The sequence below is a fragment of the Eleginops maclovinus genome, chromosome 13 (assembly GCF_036324505.1).
Source record: "Eleginops maclovinus isolate JMC-PN-2008 ecotype Puerto Natales chromosome 13, JC_Emac_rtc_rv5, whole genome shotgun sequence".
NCBI classification, from domain to species: domain Eukaryota; kingdom Metazoa; phylum Chordata; class Actinopteri; order Perciformes; family Eleginopidae; genus Eleginops; species Eleginops maclovinus.
Genome location: NC_086361.1, coordinates 17,595,254 through 17,619,903, shown reverse-complemented (window position 1 = coordinate 17,619,903; position 24,650 = coordinate 17,595,254). Strand labels below are relative to the sequence as shown.

Genomic DNA, 24,650 nt, shown 5'->3' with positions numbered 1-24,650 from the left:
CACAGAATTGCTGTGGAGATCATCTGCAGTATCTATATTATGTCGTTACGATATAGAATTCATTACAAAGCAAATATATAAACTGCACAGCTACATTAATGTTGTTGAATGTATTGATGTTGCGTTTGTGTTTATTTTAAGTGGATACTTTTACAAAAGTGGCTAAAGGGCATTAGGCAAAAGCACAGGATGTCCCGCCTTTGCCTTCTTTTCATTGGCTGTGGAAACTTATCGAGAGCTGCAATTGGTGGAAACTGCACTCGATCATGACAGTTCGGTTGGGCTTTCCTGGGTTGACAGCTGTCACTGTACACTGAGGTCAAGGGGAAAGAAGCATGGCTGCGTTGTTTAGAGGGTCGCGAAATCTATTGTTAAGGTGGACCAAGCATGTCGACCTTGCTTTCGGTAACGTATTCGCTTATGTTGTCAGTTTGCTTGTGCCGTTTTCCCCTGCGTGTTGACGGTTAAAGGCAAGCGGAACATGCTCTGCTACAGCCTGTAAGCTAGCTCGTTAGCCATCTGAAGAAAGTGTGAATACTTACTGCCCATGCTAGTTAAGTAACACAGTGCGGACACAATGTCCCTAAGTCTGTCCCCTGCTGCGTTGTGTCCAGGCATGCAGTATGTTAGGACAATGTGCCTTATGCATAAGCATACTGAAATGTGAAGCCATAGCCAGCAGCAGCTAATTTTAATTGACCATGATCTCTTTGATAAAGTCACCTTTAGAGTATAGATAGATGAGGAAGATATGGATTGAGCTCTTATTTTGTTAGTCTGCTCTGGAATATCTATTCTGAATACAACAGTGTGTTTTTATTTATACACATTAATAGGTAGCTTTTGATTGCAACACTGCCACAACGCCTACTCTGTCCACTCCTCCTGCCCCTCCTACAATACAACTTTTTTTTTGTATTAGAAATAGTGAATGTGGATTATAATTGTCCTTGTTAAGACACTACTTGAAATTTAAAGACAATTAGCATGATATTATAGTGACACTGCTCCCTTGCTTCACTGCATTTAACTCGCTGGTGTTCAAATTGTTATGCTATGAACTGTTGTCATTACATTTCAATTATTTTATTTGGATATTTGAATAATTACCCTAAATAATGGCCAAAATACAGTGCTTTCTTTTCCCCCCCTGGTACTACATCCATAAAGCAGACATGCTGTTTCCCCATTCCTGTATAGACAGTCTCAAAGTCCATTGAACAGTAATACCAGCAATGACTTCAAATGGGTTACCACACTTTGCCATACACCATCAGCCATGGTATTATTATTCTTTTAAAACATGTAAATGTTAAAGATAGATAACCAATAGATACATAAGTTGCTAAATATGTGGTAATCTGTTCAATATTTGTGTTTTTTAATTTCATAGATCACAAGATTATAGTAGATAATCATCTTACTAGCTGATGGTGTGTCATTAGGACAACACTTACAGTATGTTAGGATAGTTAATATCAACTTGAAGGAATAGTGTTATATCTAGAGAAATAGCGTTGTGATACTGTTATATGAAGAAAAGGAGGTTGTTACATTTACAGTAGAGATTGTTGTTTTTGCTTCACTATCAAGGCCTAATCCTGTTGCTGCAGTCTGGGTTCATTGCCAGAGTTGCCACTCTGTTTAGAATCTGTTAACCTGGCTGGACCTTGGCTGAACCAGAAGTGTTTAATAGCCTGGCCAGACTGCCCTGAAGCTGCTCTTAAGTTAGAGCAGACAGATTTGCTCTGTTGTTATTGATTGTAAATAGAGAACTTCTTACTGGAAGATATACATTCAGCAGTTTCTTCCGTAGCTTTTGACTGACAGTTTTCCTGAAAGACATTAGCCATAGATACCAAAGCTTTGCATAGCATTATTACTGGAAAGTCTTACACTAATTCTATAAGGAAATTACTTTGAATTCCTCTGTTTGAAAGGATCTATACCTATCAAACTAGCTTTGCAAATCTAATTATTTTTCACACATCTAATAGCAACTTTGTTATCCTCCTCAGTGTCATCGCGATCAATGGCCTCAAAAACCCCCATTGGGTTTGTTGGTCTTGGTAACATGGGCAGCCCCATGGCCAAAAACCTGCTAAGAAATGGCTATCCTGTTATTGCTACTGATGTCTTCCCTGAGTCTTGCAAGGAGCTGCAGGACATGGGTGCCCAGGTAACACTCAGTAACACATCACCTATGGACATTTGAACATTTAACAGAATATAACATATACAATTTGACATTCAACAGGGCAAGTAAACCAACACACTAGGCCATTTTTTGCAAGCTTTTACCAAGCATTTATTGAAATTTAATTCAGGTATTTAAAGAAGAGCTACAACATAAATATGTGCTTTTGGACCAACAGCTTCCCATAAATAAGAACTACAATACATCCAATGTGTTAATGGATATTGTTGATGATCTGATGTTTTTGTGCTATTGTGACTCAAACTTTTAGGTGGTAGATTCTCCCTCAGACGTGGCAGAAAAAGCAGACCGCATCCTCACAATGTTACCATCCAGTCCAAATGTGATTGAAGTCTACACAGGCCCAAATGGCATCCTCAAGTAAGCATTATTTACTATTCATGCAACCTTAATATCTTCAAAAACGATAAGAAAGAAACATCACAATTGCAACATTTCAAATGTAAAAACAGTAGGGCTTGGCCAAAAAAAAAGTTTTATGTGCTGTACATAAAGTGTTAATGCTTTTTGTTTTGCCTTCTTTAGGAAAGTGAAGAAAGGAACACTGTTGATTGACTCCTCCACCATTGACCCTGCCGTCTCAAGAGAAATGGCCGTCGCTGCAGAGAAGATGGGTGCTGTGTTCATGGACGCTCCAGTGTCAGGAGGTAAAATTTCACAGAATCATTAATATCATCTGCTCTCCTGTTTCACCATGTGCAGCGCTTTGTTTCTCTACACACACATGAAGCAGAAGAGAAACTGGTGATTGAAAATAGATAACTCTGTGGGTGCTGGTTACAAATCGAGTCCATAATGAATGACATGAAAGCTTTCTGTCTGACTCCTGTTGTGGTGTTATAAGCCTGGCCACACCAGTTAATATTCAGTTGAAACAGATTGGTGATGCGGTTCTGCCTGCATTGTTGAGCATGAAGTTTGCTGCATGTGATGTAATGAAGTCTTATATGAGGAGTGAAAATTTTGCCTGACTCTATAAAAAAAAACTGCCTTTGAAAATGCTTCAGTGATTGTCAGCAACTGGTCACATCTTAACTTGTGTGCATGCAGTTAAAACACGTCATCGTTTACTGGATGGAAACTCAACTCCTGGCATTTGCTGATGGTGTTCTTCACCACTGTTATGGAAGAAAGAACAAATAGGAGCAACAGTCAAACCGGCTTCAAATGTGACATATTTAAATATGCTGGGCGATGAATCTCGTTAATTTCCATGTGAAGAGTGGCTCATGTGGATTTCAAAAAGTAATTGTTAAATATTTGGAAAAGTAACTTGCATACAGCCGCGGAAAAAATTAAGAGACCACTTCAGCATTATAATTTTCTGTTGTATATTATTTATAAACATGTCTTTAAATTATTTTATTTTTTAATTGTTGTATTCTATAAACTACTGACAATTTTTCTATGTGTTCAAATTCAACAAACACTGGAATGGCTGCCATACAAATTGCTGGTGGTCTCTTAATTTTTTCCGGAGCTGTATAATTAAATCAACTTTATTAAAACAAATTCAAAGAAATATTGTTTAATTGGAGAGTGGAATTTGGTGTTTACCCATACGCCACAAACAAGCAGTCATCCTATATAAAACACTGCATTATAATACATGTGCATCTTTTTGATTTGCTGTCTTTCTCTCCAATGATTTGACACCTGCTAAGTCCATCTCTGCATATTTTTGATTTTGAGATCTGGGTGTAATTTGCTCTTTTTGCTCATGCAAGCTTTGTCTCAAGGTAACATGTTTTCTTTCTATTTTAAGACTAAATGTAAACCAGTAGTAAGGCAATTAAGACTAGTTGAAGGTGGCATTATCAATAGCAGATCAGACCCTTAGTTGGTTCACTTGAGAATACCAATCATAGTGTTCGAGCCATGACCCTTCAGGCTTACTTCTGAACTGTCTCATTCTCTTTTGTATATCTAAACTACGGGACCTTCTGGGTTAGTGCTAGGACATGGGTTGTAATTACTGAGCGGGCCAGCCAGTAGGTGCCCTCTTGAGGTTTTATTGCTGCTTTTGACCAGGGGTCTTAAAGGCAAGGTTAAGGTTTTAAGTCCTCATTATGTTGGTGCTGTCTCCTTGTGACGGCTCTTTGACAGAGCACAGGATCACCAGTCGTCCTTAATGGGCTGTGCCGCTGTGGAGAATCCCGTGTCAGAGCTTTTCATGTTGATGGAGCCGTAATGGCGGGTATCCCATGTTAGTGCCTTTCATGTCAGATAAAGAGTCATAAAGAGGAGAGAATCTGCCCTCACATGGAGTGCAGGAAAGGAAAGGAGGGAGATAAGACATGAAGGAGACATGTAGCAGTAAAACTGTTCGTCTCTCTCTTTCTCTTTCACACACACACATTTCTTATTTTCATTCAGGATGACAGTGAAGGTATGCTACAGGCTGACACTCCTGCACATCTGGTGACTAACTCTGATCATAACATATTTGCATTTTATTGCACAATCTTTAATTCCTGCACTATGCGCACTGTATTTCCCGCCCTCGCCCGTACAAACAGAGACTTAGCCCACACTGGCATGTTTACCAGCTGGCGTCTGCAGAACAGACCCGACTGAGATCAGAGCCTTAAGCCTGTTACTCTCCCTTAACACACACGCTGTTTACATACTATAGACAGTTCACAGTTTGTGTGTGTGCAGTCCTCTGTGAAGGTTCTTCCTTTCCTGTCACTTAACTAAGCCTCTTTTACTAGCCTGAGATGACCAATGATTTACCTTCTACCTCTGGCCTCTGCAACTAGCTGTGCAGACACTCTTCTTTCCCACACACACTACATGCACCCAGTGTCACCTTGGGACATCATCAAGTCATATTCAAAAGTGCATAAAACTAGCAAGTGCATAAAACAATCACTTACTCCAGTCTCCGAAATGTGAGGATTTACTTTGTTTTTTATTGTTGTTTGTCTGACAAAAAAACACATGTTTAAAGATGTCACCACCTACATCTTAAGGAATGTAATAGTTTCTGACATTTTTTGGACAGGGTGATTTTTCTGCTGCCTTAAAATGCACACACTTTGACATTCAGCCCCACTCTGAGCTAAAGGGAATGGTAGTTGGTGTGTGATCGTGATGTGCCCGGCTAAACCTGTGGAGACATACAGATCATTAAAGAGGGTTTCAGCATGTGGCAACTTCATTCGCAATAGCAAGAAACATGACCACCTCCCTATCCCTAGCCCACTTTCCATCTCTGTAGGTGGGATATGAGGTTACATGCTCTGTTCCAACCAGGAGATGGCACCCTACCCAAATAGGGCATTGTCATCCTCAGGAGGTTTGTGTGTATTTTTGACAGCGGCCCAGCTCTTACTGTGACCCATAGTACTCAGAACAGCCAGATTATCAATGAATGTCCAAAATTAAACCAAATCTTATGTATAAAATAGAAAATGTCTTTAATACATTTAAAAAAACATGTATTTTCTCATTCAGATTCAAAAGACACACAATGAAATATTCCATTCTATTAACATCATTTATTATGTTTGATGAATGAACTTTATAAATCAACACATTTTCTGATCAAAATGTATTTTGCATACTTGGTGTAACAATACTCTCAGCCCAGACTTGCTGATCCCCCGTAAACTTTTGCAGACATAGTCTGCTCTTTTTGTGGTTTCTGCATTTGTTTTTAATTTAGTTTTACTTCTAGATAAAATTAATCCTTTCGTGTATGTGTGGTGTGTGAGGTGGTGTGTTTTACACAGAAATGTTTGTGTGTATGTGTGTGTTTGCATTTTGTGCGTCACTAGAGGTTTGGCATGCCAACCGTGGGATCTGAATAGTGGAGTCGCAACCCTTTTTAAAAAGATCAATCAAACAAACTCTGACTTTCTTCTCGTGGGCATCTTGCTGGCTTTCATTTTTGAACATTGACCAGCTTCTTGGCTTTTGCTCTGCAAGACCCAGCTGTGTCCTGGCACACACACACACACACACACACACACACACACACACACACACACACACACACACACACACACACACATATACACATATCCATCGAGTTGTAATCTCTGAGCAAACACACACACATTTCTTATTTTTTCATTCAGGATTACAGCAAACACTTTCCTGCATAGACACAGTTATATTAACTTAGACCCTGGCTCGTCAGGCATTTGCTTGCACACACACTTCTACCACTGTCTGGTGTCATTAAAAGCGTCCGCATGCAAAGTTGACCCACAACAAAACAAACTCTGATGTCACAGGCTCAGGGTGTTGGCACGGCGATGGCAAAAATAGGAGGTCTGGCAAAAAAGTGGCGGGGTCGTTAGCAGTAATTACCCAGAATGCCTGTGTTTGTGTCTGTGTGCCCATGGTGGGCTGCCACATTGCTAACGGACGATGGCTTTTAAAAGGCCCTAAAAAACCTTTCATTGTGCTTTCCCAGCGCTGGGAAAGTCAGCTATCGGTGCAATTGAAAGCAAGAAGGAGCTGTTGTGGGACCAGGGGCGCTCGGGATATGTTGCTTGTTTGCGAGGTCTTATAATCCTTAGCTAACTACCTCTTTAGGCTGAGTCTCAACACCGCTCTAATCATAACCATACCACATCAACTGAAGGCTGAGTGTTGCAGTGTGTCATTTGCCGACAGTTTGAACGTCATCCTCCAGCCTGTAGGAGCTTGTTCAAACCAACACTGGCACCAGTTTGTTCGTCACGCAACACTGCCAATCCACGGCATGCTAACTGATACAGACTCCATTTCTCCCTCCAGGCAAACAGAACCTGGGGCTTCTCCCACAAAGATAATCTTTGACTATGAGTAACACTTAACATGTAGTCAGACTTGAAATTCAGATAGTCATCATGAAAAAAGGTATATTCTTGCCCTTGGACACAAGATTTTAACAAAACGATCCTTTTTTCTGGAGCTTTTATTGATATTACACTGTCTAAACTAATCTTTCTAAGTTAAAGCATGAACTTTGGTTCTTAAAGTCAACCTCTGCTCTAAATGTTCTTTTTATCACTCTTACTTCCTTGTATTTCTAAGCCTCACTGTGCAGCGTGATGTCTGTGGAGAGTTTGAAATGGGAAACCAGTTTTTATATTAATCTGCTAAATGAGTATATTACTCTGTGTTAATTCTCTGTGAATATAGGAAGTATGAGCCCAATTTTCATAACTAATTCGACTCTATATGGTGCACTCATGTGACACTGAGAACTCAGACTCTTAGATGAAGTGGTTGAAAGCAGTAAATAAAGATTCAGCATACAATTCTGACCAGTCTAACTACATTTTTGCCACTGGTATTTCTAGTGAGAGGGAGAAGCATAAGGGCACTCAGGCCCTGAATGCAGTTTAGTGAAGGTTAGTGGTATTTTCTGACACTGAGTTAAGGAATCATGTTGGACGGGCAGGGGGTGTTGCTGTCGCAGTCCGTCAAGTTGATGGCTCACCAGTACTAGAGAGCGTCAGTGGTCCAAAGACTAGATTAGCATAACAAGCCTCTAGCTGACGGGTTCTGGTGACATAGGGGGAATGGGAGGGGGCAGTGGGAGGGAGGGTGTTGGGCGGTGAAGTGACCAGGGATGGTGATGATGGAGGGGTGGTGAGGGGGGACTCTAGCCCATGCTCCAGATGGGGGGAGACCCACAGCAGCTGGGGACTGGCTCTCACATCTCTGGCCGTATGTCATCTGCTGTGTGTGTGCAGGCAAATCGTAAGCTGGTGTATGAGCAAAACAAAAAATCTGTCAAATGTAGCTCAAACGTTACACTGCATGTCACTCACCCAAAAGGGAATTAGCATTCTGTCTGTATCAAGGACAGTTTCTGCACTAGAGCCTTTATAATTGGTCGGCTAACAGATTAGTCTATTGACAGAAAAATAATCGCGTATTATGTTTTCAGCCTCTCGTATAGAGATGTCCTTCTTTTCTGAGTGTAAATTAATACTAAACTAAATCTCCTTATGGGATTAATTCCAACCATTATATGTTATGGATAGTATTTTAGTGGTGTGGTGTTGTACTTTACTAAAAAAGGTACACCATGATTGTACTTGTTGATTGAGTAGTTATAGGGAGAAGTTACAACGACAGAACAGAACTCATTTAATTACTAATCTGCTTACCCTAACTACTTTCATAATGAAGTCACTTTTTCATGCAAAAATACTAGAAAATGCTGTTTTCAGCTTCTCAAATATGGACATTTCCTGCTTTTTTCAGTTTTAAATTATACTAAACAGAATATCTTTTAGTTTTGGATAGACAAAACAAGACATTTAAAGACAATACCATGGCAGTTAAGAAACAGGGATGGATACTTTTCATTATTTTCTGACACCTTATGGACCAACAATTAAACAATTAGTTCAGAATATAGGGTGCAAATTAATCAAATTGAAGAAAATCTTTAAGTGTATTTTGCACTTGTATATGTGTTTGTCTAATACTGTTTCCCTGCCTGCGACCAACCTAATTGGGGATCATTATTAACTTGCTCGTCGTAGATGAGTCTCATTGGGCCAAAGAAGGGATTGATCATGGACCTTTCCTGCTCCCTTTTATCTGGTGTCACCTACCATTGACCTGCCTCTCCCCTACGGACTGGAGCAGTTACTCATGATGATGATGACAATAATGATGATGAGGGCTGGCCTACTGGTCAATGGAGAGGCATTGCAAACTAAACCTTTAAGGCTCTAGTAACATTTATATACAAGAAAACGTTGACGCTTGAATTAACTCTTTCCTGTTTTCTTATAAAAACCCAAACTTTCTCCAGTGGAGGTTCTCATGGAGCGTTTGTGTGCAGCAGTCAGTTCTCATGCTCTGCGCTCGTTAACTGGAGCCGATAAAGAGTCTGTTTTTAACATAACGTCTTAACATTAGCAAAGTTGGCAGACAAACTGTTGAAAGTGCTGATTTCTTTTATTCAGCGATTTTGGTTTCTGCTCATACAGTTTCACGCATTTACTTGATATCCGTTATGCTTTTTACAGGGTCTTCTTGGGTTTTTAATTTGTTTGAGAAAAAGATCTGCCCTGGGGTATAATTATAATGGTGGGCCACATGATGCTGCGTTGTTGGCCTGTAAACATCCTACCCCCACTGGCTTACACTGCAAGCAGTCAAGTCCCATCAACTCAAGGCTGTTAGGCTTAAAGTGTGAAAGCTTTTTTTTCAGTCTGACTTATAGGCTGCTGTCAGCCAAGCAAAAACATTACATGTGGATATTGTTGCGAACTTTGGCAAACAATACAAAAATAATGCCAAAACCAGAGTTTGTTTAAAAGAACTACATTTGGACATGAACTTAAGCATAACCCTTAATCACTCCTGGCGTCCTCAAAGAACATTTATATTATCATTTTAGGAAATGTTGTTTGGAAGAGCTCGAATTATATTATATGTGTTGTTTTTTGCCCAAAGTGTTTCTTTGTATACTCTGTGGGGAGAAATAGGGGTTGTGGCTCGTTGTCAAATGCGTCATTCAGTACCAAACTCTTCTTGTGTGTGTGTGTGTGCGTCTGCAACTGAGTGTGTTGTTTGCGTAGCCTCATATTCACAAATGTAGCTTCATTTAAACCCACCACCAATAAAAAAGTGCCTACTGGTTAACATGCGGCTCGTAACTCCGAGACACGGCCTCAAAAGCTCAGACTGACGTCTTATTGGCGGGCCGGCTCTGGGATCTGCACCTGTCTCTGGCACACACACACACACACACACACACACAGGAACCCACACACTCATACTGCATGAGACATTCTCACTTACTTTGTACATACATGCACCACTTCAAAAAGAGTTTAAAAGGTTATAACCGTGTCATGAATTGCTTTGGTTGATTGTGCTGTGTGTAATGAAAGAAGTGCTAATGAATTGAGTGCTCACTACAAAACCAAAGCTGTTTCTCTGATCTTCTTTTGCCTTTACACAGCCAGCTTCGCCCTCTCATGTACATGGTTGATGACTGTCGGCGAAGCCTGCTGTCAAGCATCTGTACTAATAGGGCTTGATTGCCTGCTTATTAACTTGAATCTTGTTAATTGAGGAGATCAGATGAAGGAGATGTATGTCTCCTTTTGAATTATAGCTAACTTTCACAGGCCACACAGAATTACAGATGAACACACACACAGATATACAATGTGTGGTGCCACTCCATACGTCATACAACATATTATAGGAGCGCCTTACTCTTTCACTCTACAAATTAAAAGCCACAGAGTAGCTCATTAATATTCCAGCCAGCTTCAGTGTACTGTGAGAATATTTGTGTTTGGTTATTTAGCAAAAGGACCAACCAGAACTTGTCCCCTGGAGCAGGATGAGAGAAAGTGACCGAGGAGGGAAGAAGTTTTTTCCCAAGGGAATTTTTTCCCAAGAGGAATGCCTGCCATTAGAGTTGTATATATTTTTTAATGCAAATATACTTTTCCTTCGTGATTACTAGGGCTGCTTTTAACACAAAATGATATGCTATATTTATTAAGCATTTTTCTTGCATTATGTACGTAACTTTTACGTTTTCTCAGTATTTACATCCCTCCTTTGCTCTTTCCTCTCCATCTCTCAACCCTGTATCTTCTATCATAAAGCCCCCCCCCACCCTTCTACACACACATGCACACACCTTGTCCCCCCCCCTAGGGGGCGTTGTGTAGTTGTGCAGTGCTAACGATCCCGGACTGTCACTCCCGCTGGGATGGATGAGCCGGCGGCCCGGCGCTCAGGAAGCCTCATTAGGATTCCTCTTTAATCCGTCTCTGACAGGACCAGTCCGAGAACGGGATGTCCCTTCACACACACACACACACACACACACACACACACACACACACACACACACACACACACACACACACACACACACACACACACACACACACACACACACACACACACACACACACACACACACACACGGTAGAAGCAAGTGCACTACATAGACACTGCATAGACATCACAGAATAACACACACAAACACAAATGCACTTTTGCCCACGCACAATGAACAGACTCACTGACACCCCCAACACACATATTGTTATGCTAATGATGTGTTATTCTTCCACCAACTAGGATCTTCCATCATCCCGGTGTCACTGCCTATAGAAATCCACTACAGATCATAAGAGCTTATTATGGGTGATTAGTTAATTTGAGGGAGGGAGAGTTGGGGGGGATGCTGGGAGGTAGGAAGAGAAAGATCGTTTTCCTTCTCTGCTGTCATCCCTAAAACTCTCTTGCTCTCTCTCTTGCTCTCCTTCTTTCTCTCCTTAGCGGGATATATTGATCAGCACGTTGACTGTGTTATCAATAATCTCCTCTTTAGTCGTCCGCAAACAGTGATCTCCACTAATGAACCAGCACAGTTGTCACACTGCTCTTTCTGTGCGTCCGTGTGTGTTTGTGTGTTTATGTGTATTTGCCTGTTAGAGAGTGTAAGCCTGAAGCATGAAAACTAGTAAAGGAAATGTAAGAAGTAAAAAGTGATGCAATGTGTTGAACTTTTACAACTACCTGTAAGTAGGATACACTCTCATCGACTGTATACATGATTGTTTATACAGCCGGGTGTATGACAACTAACTTAAACTATTTTGCCACACGCCATAAAATCGCCATAAGTGTGAGCAATCTGTCACCAAAAGAACACGTCATTATATCAATCTAAACTACACAAAAATAGACTAAGCCAGGCATATAAGTGACAATAAGAAAGACAACATAAAGTCACAGAAAGGAACAGAATCTATCATGTCCATGGTCTGTGAACCATATGTGTGTATGATGGGTGTGTGCGGCAGCCTTATGTTAAGCGTGTGTTTGCCGTGGTCCATAGGCAGCTGCCGCAGCGTGGGCTTCATTATGTGGCCCTAATGACCTGCTGACAGCTCAGCACTGACACACACTCACACACACTCACACCCACGCACAGTGTAGTGGCATCATCATACACTTGACAACAGAACAGCCAATTAAAGAAGGGGGAGGAAAAAGAGATGTATATTTATGTTTATGGGTCATAATAATATACAGTAAGTCTCCTCGCCTCCCATCTCCTTTCCCATCATTCCCTCTCCTTTTTTTCCTCTCCCATCCTCTCCTCCCCTGTCCTCTGCAGTAAAGTCTATAATGTGACTTCAGCTGTTTTGTCCCTGGTAATTCCCTTTTAATTATTAACACTGACATTATTAGGCTTTCACTATTAAGAGCCCTTTCATTAGAGCCAGACGACACCCTAAAGAGACATTTGAACTCTCTCTCTCTCTCTCTCTCTCTCTCTCTCTGTCTCTCGCTCTCTCTGCCTTCCCTTTTCTTCCTTTCCATTCCCCACATAACTGAAAAGTCACTTTGCATGCAGAGTCACAGTCCTTCGACTCCTCCGATTGTGTTTGAGATCAGAATTATATTTAATGTTGGTCCTGTGTGAGTTTGTGTATACATTATATGTGTACCAGATTTCATTGTGTTAATGTTTGGGGTTATTCAATGAAGCATGTAAGGGACACTGTGGTTGCACAGGAGACTCAGGCCTTCTGGGTCAAACCCACTCTGAAAAGGGGTTATTTCTGCATTAAGGACCCTGTGGGGTGGGCAGAGGGGGGTGAGGTTGCCTCCCACAACATGGCACGCTCCTTAAGCCATCAGGCACGGTGAGGGACGTCTAATTGAACATGATAAAGTGTAAAGTTAATTACCCCTCACGCCTGTCACTGATATCCCCATGAGGGGGGCTGGCCTTCGGCACAGCTGTTGGTGTGTGTGTGTGTGTGTGTGTGTGTGTGTGTGTGTGTGTGTGTGTGTGTGTGTGTGTGTGTGTGTGTGTGTGTGTGTGTGTGTGTGTGTGTGTGTGTGTGTGTGTGTGTGTGTGTGTGTGTGTGTGTGTGTGTGTGTGTGTGTGTGTGTGAGCCAGCCAGAGAGAGTAAGGGTGACAGGACAAAAGGCAAAGGCTCCCACGAGGGTTGTGCCGAGGATGATGGCAACAATCGGCTTTTAAAGATACCTCTGTCCCTCTGGTGCTCCACTACTTAACACGCCTGTCCCACTATGAGTCCAGCACACACACACACGCACGCACACACACGCATGCACAGTAAAGAACACATCTGACCTTTTACACACTATTGGTAGTGATGAAACAGTCAAGTGGTTGATGCATTAAGTTCTTTTGTGTGGCAAATCTATACATTTTAGTTGGATACACCTGTTTACTTTGGCTCATTAACAATATGACTCGGCTGCGCTACTTTTATTTATCACGTTTAACTCACTCTGAAACCTTATATCAAAGCTTGTAGTGTGTTGCTATTTTTCGACATCTACTGATCCGATGTAACATGGATCGTGTAGAAAATGATGGCATGAAAGCAGAATAGTGTGTATTAGGTAGTGGAGTTTTTTATTTGAAAACAAAACGACAAAACACATCAAAGTTGTTCATGCTAAACTTGAACAATTAAAACATTTTACTTACCCGTTTTTTGTATTCCTCCTCAATGATTTCAAGAATCAAAGGTTTAAGTTACACACAAAGTAAATAGGCTGTCTGTAACATAAATAATATGTGTAGGCTAAAGAAATCTGCTTTTGCATTTCTCAGAACCACAAACACAATTGTTCAATTCTCAAAATAATGCTTGACTCAATATCCCATCAATATCTAGGTTGTTTTGAAGAAAAACACTTGTGAATCAATTCAGAAACCTAGAATATTACAATCTTAATCCTTGCATGAATCGTTGTTCCCTCCAACACTATTTGCAGATCCACATGTCTGGGTCGTACTATTTCTGAGCCTGGGAATGGATATGTTGAATGTGTGTACTCGATCACAGCATGAGTTCACCTGAGTTAGCACCAACACTGTTTGAACATGTGTTCTGTGTTCAGGTGTCGGCGCTGCCAGCATGGCCAAACTGACCTTCATGGTGGGAGGAGCGGAGGAGGAATACAACGCTGCGCAGGAGCTGCTCACCTGCATGGGAGCCAATGTTGTCTACTGTGGAGGGGTTGGCACTGGACAGGTAAAGACTAATGCGTGCAAACAAACACACACTCGCTCACTGACTTGTTTCAGTCCCTTAAACACATACTGTACTTTACATGCACTTCCTCCTTTCCATGATTACCATCTTTCATTGATAAAAACAAACAACTAATGTTTGTTTATTTAACTAATATTAAATGCACCGTATTGTACAAAATATTGTGCATTTTTAACTTTTAAATTACAGTTCATTATCCTACTATCTTACATTTGACATAATGAAAAAGGAATCCTAAGCAGCTTTAAATATTACACTTCAAAATGATTTAAAAAATAATTCATACAAAATTCTAAAATAATGCTTTTTAGAATCAGAATTCTTTTATTAGTATGCCAGCTCAAAATGGCATAGCAGGTCAAAAAGACAAGCAATGATAAAAAAGAAAATCCCACAAGTAATAAAAAAATGTCATGCTAGATGTCTTAGTGAAAGATCTTTACCCACTTTCTAGGCACATTCACACGTCTATAGTATCTAAGTATGAAGTACTTTTAAATGTATTCACATCCTGTAATACATGTTGTCTTGGAAACCTCCTCCATCACACAAAATAAAAGTGCCTGTTCTGTTTGAATTCAATCTTCTGTAGGCAGCTAAGATCTGCAACAACATGCTCCTGGCCATCGGGATGATTGGGACCGCAGAGACCATGAACCTTGGCATCAGGTACGGTCGGCCGATGCTGCACTAAGCTGCTTCCTGCCTGTTATCCTAAAGGGAAAAGCGAGGAGTAAGATAGATTTACATGGGAAAGGTTAATGTAGCTGTAACACTTTGCAGCCGAGCAGAGAAATTCTGACACAGGGAAATCTCTGATTGGGCTATTAAAAATGGATATACCTTACTTCAACTTCTACCACCTAAGCTGTTAAATGGAAAATGAGCTAGTAATCACAATATGTTGCTCGTGCAGCCCAGTGAGGTGTAACTACATGTCAAAACCAGCTGTTCAGTAGATCCAGTGGGTTTCCTTTTTCTTGTTGAGGGACGTGGATCAGCAGACTTTTCCTCCTGACTCAAGCAAAATGTAGATATTTGGTTGTCGTACAATCACCATGATCTTCGTGGTGGCACGTTTGAGGCTCCGACATTTTAACCGTGCATGATATTGGCCCTTTGATATAGCTGTCACTATAAAAGCAATTGCTACACCAGTGATATGGCTGTTACTGTGGCAGTATTTCACTACTTCTATACCCTATGTGTGTGTGTTTGTGTGTGTGTGTGTGTGTGTGTGTGTGTGTGTGTGTGTGTGTGTGTGTGTGTGTGTGTGTGTGTGTGTGTGTGTGTGTGTGTGTGTGTGTGTGTGTGTGTGTGTGTGTGTGTGTGTGTGTGTGTGTGTGTGTGTGTGTGTGTGTGTGTGTGTGTGTGTGTGTGTGGTTTATGGAAGTGCAAAGGGGTCAGCCAAGCCCCGATTGGGAGCCGCTTATGCTGGAGAGAGATGGATGAGGAGGCGGAGCCAAAGACTCTGATTTACATCTACTGATTGAGCTCTCACCAGTATCCTGTCACAAGCCTGTCACTGAACACCGCCTAGATATCCCATCATTCATCATGGCACAAAGGCTGAGAATGATGGGATATGAAGTCTTCTGAATTAAACCACATCATTTTCGATACGACCTAAAAATGTGGCTCATCAAAGGATCCAAAAGCATCCAAATCAATCAATCAAATTGGGTTAATTTTTAGGAAATGAAGTCTACTCCACAGTTGTTCTTCACATTAATGAATTTACCTGAGCCATCACATTAGATTTTTTGACCTCACAAGTGTGAATTTATAATCCCCTTTATTATTACACATCCCCTGCCAATAATAGACTGTTCCCTCTGTTTAGTGTGTTACTATTATGCATTTTTATGGCTTTTGCAACTTAAATGGTGTGTGTTTGTGTGTGCGTGCGTGCATGTACGCGAATTGCTCGTCTCACAGTGCAGCTGTGTTAGTGCAGCTGATTTATCTGTGCTGAGACAGAGGAGGAAAATTGGCATGAGCAGTCGCACATAAATCCCCCCACTAGGCCTCTGAAATATGGAGGCATTAAGGGAGCAACACAGATTTACACATTGCCACACTGTCTCTGATGCACACACACATACACACTTTGACACACAGATTTACATCCACAGACACTGAAGACAGCAGTTTTCTAGCAAACTGCGACAGACTGTGCACATCATTGTAACATATGCCAATGAAAAAAAGGATACGAATGCTAACTACAGCATCCTTTCACTTTGAATGAATTATTTTTTTACATGCAAACTTATTCAGTTATGATTGTGTGTGCGCATACATGCATGGTGTGTGGGTGTGTGTGTGTGTGTGTGTGTGTGGGTTTCCATGTTTCCCCACCTTCTTACTAACCAATCTCTGGGGCTTTATTATGGGGTTTGACAAAGACTGTCATCGTTTAGAGAGAGCCCACACCCGTAAATCTCCCATGCTGCATTGCGGCCCAGCCTCTTATGCAGAGAGGGCGCTCTCTTAGCCGCATATGTACAGACACACACACACACACACACACACACACACACACACACACACACACGGACAAGACACGACACAGTCATACACAAAGGAGACTGAACACTCACAGCCAATTTACAGGAAAATGGCAATAACATTTTATCATGCTGGACTTGGGCCTGATAGAGCTGCCCTTTCTCGAATATGTGTATGAAGGGTGTGTGTGTGTTTCTCCTCACCTATACATGCAGACATGCACACACACACTTAGACACTCACATGCACAGTTCTGTTCGTGGAGCTAATTTGTTGATCTCAGATGGAAGCTCGGGCCGTCTCTAACAGAGCGTGACGTTCTCTTAGTGCAAGGAATGGCCACGCATGACAATTATGAGCACGCACGCACGCACACACACACACACACACACACACACACACACACACACACACACACACACTCCCCAGCCCGCATACACAGGCTGTTATTCTGCCGTCTTTCTCGTTTGGCTTTTTTTCCCCCATCCCTGTTTTCTCTACCTCCTCATTTTATTCTTTCCTTTTAATCCCTTCATTTCTCCTCTGTCTGCCATACTTTTTGCACGCAGCCAACCAGTCAGTGGTAGAGGGGGATGAAAAGCTGCAGAGAGTAGCGGAGAGACAGGCAGCAGTGATTTTAATGATGCACATGAAGATGAAAGGAGAGGGAAAAGAGGCGACTGGCCCAGGAAATATGAGAGTTTTTACAGTTCACCTTGCACATGTGTACCTGCACTCATTCATGCATACGGACATGCAGTCACAAGTAGGGACACACATATTTGCTCTTTTATTCTTTTATGAGGAGGACAACAGGCGGATCTAAGGGCATAACAACAAAACCCTTTGTGTTGAGAGACAGAAATAGGTTTGCCACAGGACACACAGATGCACATCTCTCCCTTCTTTAATGAATTGTGAGCATATGTTCCGATGAAGATTAAAGTTGGGTGATAAACGTGCTTGTTGCCTCTATAAATGGGATAGTAAATGCTTGTGTGTGTGTATATGTGCTCGTTAGCTCTGTAATGTAATAATAAATTGGGCACGGGTTGGCTTCCTCTCCTGTGGCATCAAACGAGAAGCTAATCGCGGTGAAACAGACAGTTAATATCAGAGCTGCAAATGAACTCCACCTGCTAGAGCCCTGCAGCACATAAACACCCACCCCTCTTTTCTTCATCTCCATCTCTCTCACTCTCACATTTCTTTAATGTGCAGCGGCATCGCACAGCAACACGTTTGTTTCACCGTTTGTGTCTTTGTGTGTTTATCCATGTCAATCTTGTTAAAGCGTGACATGTCCTCTTCTCCACGCAAATTACCGCAGGCGAGGAACAACACCACTGCGTCAGCTAATAACCACGGCGGTGTGTGTGTGAGAGGCTGTCCGTGTGCGTGTGTGATGGGAGCAGGAGGGGAACTTCATTGATTTATCGTTAACAGAGGACAACAGCTCCCCGTCAGCGTCTCTGGTCGCTATAACAAACGATCTGTGCGCTCGGACGCGCTTTATTGTAGCTCAGCCAGTAACCTTTTCAGCTGCTGACCCAGAACGCAGGGAGGGGCTGCCTGCTTGTGTGTGCGCGAGTGGAGAGATGGGGGGTTTGTGCGCGATGTCAAACATATGTCCCCTAGAGTCCTCAGACAGGGAGGTGTCAGCGGGGAAGACGAGGGGGAGGAAGAGGAGAGAAGGCGGAGGAGATGAGAGGCAGGATGGCGAGGGATGCTTCAGACATCCACTAAAAAAGCCATCATGAGCGAGACTGACATTAACAAATTGCAATCTAAAACACATGTTAACACACACGCATATGCACGCATGCACTTATGCCACATTTCCAAAACAGTTAGTTAAAAAAACTCAGGAGCGGACACAAAAGAGACGAAGGGTAAGGGAGGAGGGAGAGACATGGAGAGAGTGTAAACGCAATCCCCATTCTTAATTAGTTAGTAGACAGCTAATAAAAACTGTGGTAGTAATGGCAGAATGAGTGCCAGGTGGAGGGAAAGAGGGAGGGAGGAATGGAGGGAGGGAGGCTGCTGGCCTTAAGGACCTATGATGGTTTAATAGTCAAATTGAGAGCAGAAAAGAGTTACAGGCCTGTAAGTAACAGTGAAGTGAGGCAGCCAGGGCTTGGATGTGGTCTGCTTTACACTGGCCTTTAAACCGTTAATACACAAAAGCTGCACTACACAGAACGACATAGACGCTATAGTTACACCCTCTTCCCTGTAATGGTTGGCACTTTGTTTCACTCCTTGCTTCTGTCTGTCTTTTTGCTTTTTGCATATCTTAGCCTGGACACTTGCATATGAAAGTGGGTTGTTGCAAAGTGGGGCAGCAGGAGTGAGAGCGTTCCTCTATACGTGACAGCGAGGTTTATGGCTCCCCTGTGCTGCTTAACCACTTCTCCTCCTCCTCCACTTTATTTTTTTCATGAAAGAGGGATGATGAAGGATAGATGTGCTGGTAAACATCAATACTGCATTAGCCAGCATTACAAAGCCTTCAGCCATTAACACTGAGGAATGGTCACAGCCTAGCATAAGGTTCAATGGGGGTCACCACAATCACCAGCCGCCCCACACCCATCCTTTTCAGTTTTGCTCTTTTGCTCTGTTTTGAAAATAGATTCAAAAATCGCCGATCCTATTTCAGTCTGTCCCATTTTCTTACTAGTTTATTATTATGTTTTTGTGTATACTCATTACTACAGAAATAACAGTGACTGCTACAAGTGTTCAATGTACTCGTATATAGCTAAAGCTAATTTCCAACACAAGTCCCTTGATGGGCATTGATATTTTAGGTAATCATTCAAATGACTGTACATGACCCATTTCAAAATCTTTGATTCCAGGAGTGTATTTATCAAAAACAAGAGCAATCTTCCATGGCAGTACACAAATAATGACTGGTTGGTGTCACAATAACAGCTCTGGTCATTGTTTAACCAGACTTGGACAGCTGAAAAAAACTGTAAAATACTAAACACTAAAAGTCCTAAATTTGTTTGAGCTAGCAGGTAGCAAAATATTGAGGGTTAAGCCTTTAATCGAGGATGCGGTTTGTTTAAAGGAAGTCTGACAGTTTTTAGTTGCTCATATGCTTAAGATGTCTACTTGAAGTGTTGAAAATGGGTAAAGGGAAATGATGGAGACTTTCAAATGTCACTGTAAGGTTGGACTATTTATTGAAATTTTCCAAACTGAGAAATTGTACTTCTTTGTTGCAAGGATGACATCTTAGTAGGTTTCTCTTCCAGAACTTTGTTGCTTGGTTTTAGGGAGCATAATTTGCTAACTCAGTTTTAGGTTTCACTTACCACTCATACTAAGATGTCAGTGTGGCATTAAATATAATCCTTTAGACATGGATCAACACACTAAAACCAGCATATCGAGTAAAAGAAAGACTCTGGGCTCAATCAGTGAACTTTGCAACAGCGTTTATGTACATCTTGATTATTTTATGCCAATAATTACCCATAAATGTTCATGTTCTCTCTATTAAGGACATACTGACCTCTTCTCCTTCTTTCCCAGACTGGGTTTGGACCCCAAGCTTCTGGCAAAGATCCTCAACATGTCTTCAGGTCGTTGCTGGTCCAGTGACACGTACAATCCAGCTCCTGGCGTCATGGAGGGAGTTCCGTCTGCCAACAACTACCAGGGGGGCTTTGGAACCACACTAATGGCCAAGGTACAATCTGTCCTAAATGAGGTTTTGTTTTTGCTTATTTTATCGGTTTTGTTGTTGTTTGTTTACTTTATGAATGGCTTGTTAAGTACATCCAAAAATTCAAAACAAATACAAACATTATAATAAAATCTTCATATGTTGGGAAGCTGGAGGCAGCAAACATTAGGTATTTTTTCCCCAGGATAAATGACCTTAATAGATAATGATTTATCACATTTGTTATTGGAATTAAATGCTATCCTGAATGACTCATTATTTTAGTAACTACTGCTAATTTCCCCTCTTTCTTTACATTTTTGTCTGTTTTTTTGTCAATCTTTCTCTCAATCTCAACCCTGTCATTTACTTTGTGTCACTTTTAACTGCTCTTTTGTCTGTGTGTGATACTCCCACTCTGCTCCTCACCATCCCATCTGTGACTCATTGTGTGCCGCTTCATTTTACTGTCACTGAATTAGCTCTTCTGTATGGGTCAGTCTGTGCCTGTGTATTATTTAGTGCATCTGGGTGTCGTTTAATACACTTGCAATGTGTGCTCTGCATACATAAGCCTGGGAAGTTCAAACAACACAACAAACTTCTGATAAAACAAGGAGATTTCTTTGATTAGCCTTTAGATATACAGAAATCGATTCTATTATGTTAGTGTACACATCTGACACTTTGCCTCTCTTTCTCTGTCTGTCTAGGATCTTGGTTTGGCTCAAAACACTGCCACCAACACTAAGACACCCATCCCTCTGGGTTCCCTCGCCCACCAGATATTCAGAGTCATGTGCTCCCGTGGCTACGCTAACAAGGACTTCTCATCCGTCTTCCAATTCCTACGCGAGGAGGAAGGACAGTGAATGGAGGGGGGAACACAGTTGACTGTGATGTTACCATACATAAACACACATACACATAAACACACACTACAACTACAAACACACACACACCCCAGTGCCCCTTATCCCACTATGCTCAGGAGAGACTAAGGCCTTGCCCTCAGGCGCAGATCTGTTCTCCAATTAACATACTGTATGTCGGCCCATGTCCCCTCATAGCATTAGCTGAATCATATTCTCAACACACGATTCTCCCCCTGCATGGGGGAAATGCTAAAACTGACCTTAGATCAGTATCAAGACAACTCTCCTCCCAGTCTGGGCTGAGAGTGGAAAATGAGAGGTAGGATGAGGCGCTGCAGGCTTATATATACCATTTAAATAATATGTGGATTTTCAAGATGATTGATAAGTAATAACTGCATGATTGTTCAAAGTTAGGTTATGCTTTTGTTGGGTTTGTGCTGCTTAATGCCTGTTACCCAAATGACCTTGGACCTGTCATTGCTAAATAAGAGGACAGAAAAGAAAAGAAAACTTAAGCTACAGTAAGGATTCACATAGTGATGGACATTTCATTGAAGAGACAGTGCTAGAGAGTGCAGAGTTAAAGGTACCCCTTTTCTATTGGAGAAGAAATATTCACAACATGTAAGGTAACCAAAGCTAGCCACACCACGCGCTTCAAGTTTGCTTGTTTTGTAACATTTATCTGTTTTTGGCAGAAAGGTGTATGTCATTCAATCACCTCCTGTTAGTCATCCTGCCAGCATAGAAACTTTTATTTGTTTATTTCATTTTTCAGTCATCCAGTTTACTTTTCATGTTACATGTTCTAACATTTGCATCAGCACTCACTGGATGGACCACTCAACTTCTGCATTACATCTTTAAATACTTTGATATATATCTGGTTATTTTTGCACTGTGTGCATCGCAGTGCGATGTGCCGGGCCATTTTGATACAGTTAAAGAATCTTTATAACTTACCTCAACTGTCTACATCTGCTTATCGAGCCACTGGAGTATTATTTTGTGACCAACACTGTTTGAACTTTCTACTCTTCATTACAAGATATTGTTCTCATTGTGTACCAATTTCTTTCGCCAGTTTTGACTTCTAATATCTCTCCTCTCTCTGTCTCTCCCTCCACTTGTACGACATCCATGTAATGTGTAAGGGAGGAACATTTCCTCCCTGCTCTAAGCAAATGTACATAATGTATATTTCATATTGTTCCGTAGTATTGAAGAGGAATCTAAATGGACTGTCACTTTTGTAGTAAAATTCATTAATAGTGTCTACAGTTTGTCTTTGCTCTGTTAAACAGATCCTCAGTCATGCTGCAGCCTAAAATAAAAGATGTTCTGTGTATTGGCTGTTTGTCTGGTTGTGTGAGATAAGATAAGTAGCACTACCTGTCTTATTGACATAGGTGTAAAAAAAAATCCCTTGAGAGTGACTCAGTGGCTTTTAATTTCGTAGTCGCACTATTCTTAACACGTCAGACCTATATGTGTGTGTGTCTTTGTATGGGTTTAATAATGTATATTGACATAAAAGGAATTTATTTTGGAAAAAATCAAATTAACCTAGATAACTATAAAGTGCGTTAAGTAACGACAGTAGAATTTATCCTCTGGGGACCTGGCAATCTTCCTAATAGATTTGGGGTGGTCAGTGGATTGTTTTTTTCCTTACTTTTGAGATCATACATCTACTATAAGGAACTAAGAATTCCAAGAATAGGTTAAAGTATGTGCTCATATCTTTCCTCCAGTAAGAGGCATCACTCCTTTGATTCTCGCTTTGAAATTTCCCCAGTTTTTTAAAAGTTTTATTTGTGTTTTCTAAGTTTTTCCTCTTGATTTGAGGGCGTTGATGTATCATTAAGCCTTTCAGCGCTAAACTTATGTCTGTTCTGTTAACCAACTTCACTTGATCTCTTAACAGGTAAGGTGACCCACAGAACAAAAACACAATGGTCAGCCTTTTTAACTCAGAGTCTGCTTATATCCAGCCATCCTGCTCTCCAGTGGGCTTTTGTTCCATTGTTCTGCAAAGCTTTTCAGCAGGCCCTCATATAGTGTTTAACGTCAGACGGGGAGAAATAGCAGCACTAATCTCAGAATGATGCCCTTATTTCCATCATTACAATGAAATGAGAGGAAAAAAACAAATGCGGTTTTGTTTTTTTATTTTACTCCCTTTTTCTGAGGGTTGGTGTTCTTTCGCGACATTTTATGGAGCTGCTGTCGTCTAAGTGGCAGCCGCAGTTGTAGCAGACTGTGGCGAGCCATTGGTGGCAGGGGTTTTGTCGTGGGCTTGTGACTCACTCATTGTTATTTTTCCTTTGGAAGTATGCACTTGCCGCGACTGTGTTTTGAAGATTGTCCTAATCTGATAATAAAAAGAAGTATTTCTAGGAGTAGATTAAGAAGCCATTGATATATCATACATGTATCTTTTTCACGCCAACACCATCTTGGTTAGTCAAACAATAGACTGGCCTTCCTAGCTAAAGAAGAGCTACGCCTCTGTCGAATTAGGCAGTGTAGCTGATTCATATTTGGGTGTTTTAATTTGCCTGTGTTTTTATAGCAGGCTGCTGAGCCGGCGGTTTCCTCATTAAAGGACACATGAAAGCAGCCTGTAAAGGAGCCTTGGTGAGACCGGCCTGCACTGACGTCTGAAGGGGATGCGAGCGACCGAAGGACCGAGTCCCCGAGCCAGCCGGTCTGAGCCTGAGGGCCTCACCCACTCAACCAGGCAGCCAGTGGTGGGACACCAGACACACCACACTGAACTGTGTCCTCTCCAGGATTCGACACCAGTCTGATGTGTCAGCAGGAGTTCATTGTTTGATGCACAACTGTGGTATTGGACAATAGTGCAGTCTGAGCTGAAAGAATTTGCATTATTACTTACTTACTCAAGGATCATGCCACCTTACCCTGACACCTACCTTAACCTCAGTTTAACTAGTCTGGAAGCTACATTTAGTTCCTTTTGCTGCTGAGTTCTCAGACTTTCAAGGTAATCACCCTCCTGGTTTCTCCCCCATGCCATTTAGAGAATAAAACAGCCTCTACTATGGGAGTTGCTGCTGTGATAAATACCTGAGGCGACAGCATTCATTATTTCACTATTATAACCGCTGGTGGATTCTCTTGGCTGTTTAACGACTCACTCTATAAGGAAGTAAGAGCGGTGGGGTCACATCTCAGTGAGGAGGGGTGTGAGGCTCCTTTAAGCACCCCGTGATTCATATCAAACGCAAGTTAAGTGGCATGTGGCTAAATTAGTGGCTGGATACTAGCAGGTATAATAGCTTGCGCGACGG

The 24,650-nt window shown here is 41.6% G+C and overlaps 1 protein-coding gene across 1 annotated transcript; it reads left to right on the top strand.

The window, feature by feature from the left end:
- The first annotated feature begins 254 nt into the window (after positions 1-254).
- On the top strand, positions 255-22,681 carry hibadha (3-hydroxyisobutyrate dehydrogenase a). Its single transcript, XM_063900007.1, has 8 exons — positions 255-405; positions 2,019-2,179; positions 2,469-2,578; positions 2,744-2,865; positions 14,108-14,241; positions 14,855-14,931; positions 20,323-20,479; positions 21,169-22,681. Exons 1-8 carry the CDS (start codon positions 336-338, stop codon positions 21,325-21,327), a joined length of 990 nt encoding a protein of 329 aa, XP_063756077.1. The 5' UTR covers positions 255-335; the 3' UTR covers positions 21,328-22,681.
- The last annotated feature ends 1,969 nt before the right edge of the window (positions 22,682-24,650 follow it).

What these genes read in the sequence shown, in the direction of transcription:
- hibadha (XM_063900007.1), top strand. Translation starts at nt 336, where the DNA reads ATGGCTGCGTTGTTTAGAGGGTCGCGAAATCTATTGTTAAGGTGGACC. An exon ending in GGCCCAAATGGCATCCTCAA is followed by an intron (nt 2,579 to 2,743) that starts GTAAGCATTATT and finishes TGCCTTCTTTAG; the next exon opens with GAAAGTGAAGAAAGGAACAC. An exon ending in GAACCACACTAATGGCCAAG is followed by an intron (nt 20,480 to 21,168) that starts GTACAATCTGTC and finishes CTGTCTGTCTAG; the next exon opens with GATCTTGGTTTGGCTCAAAA.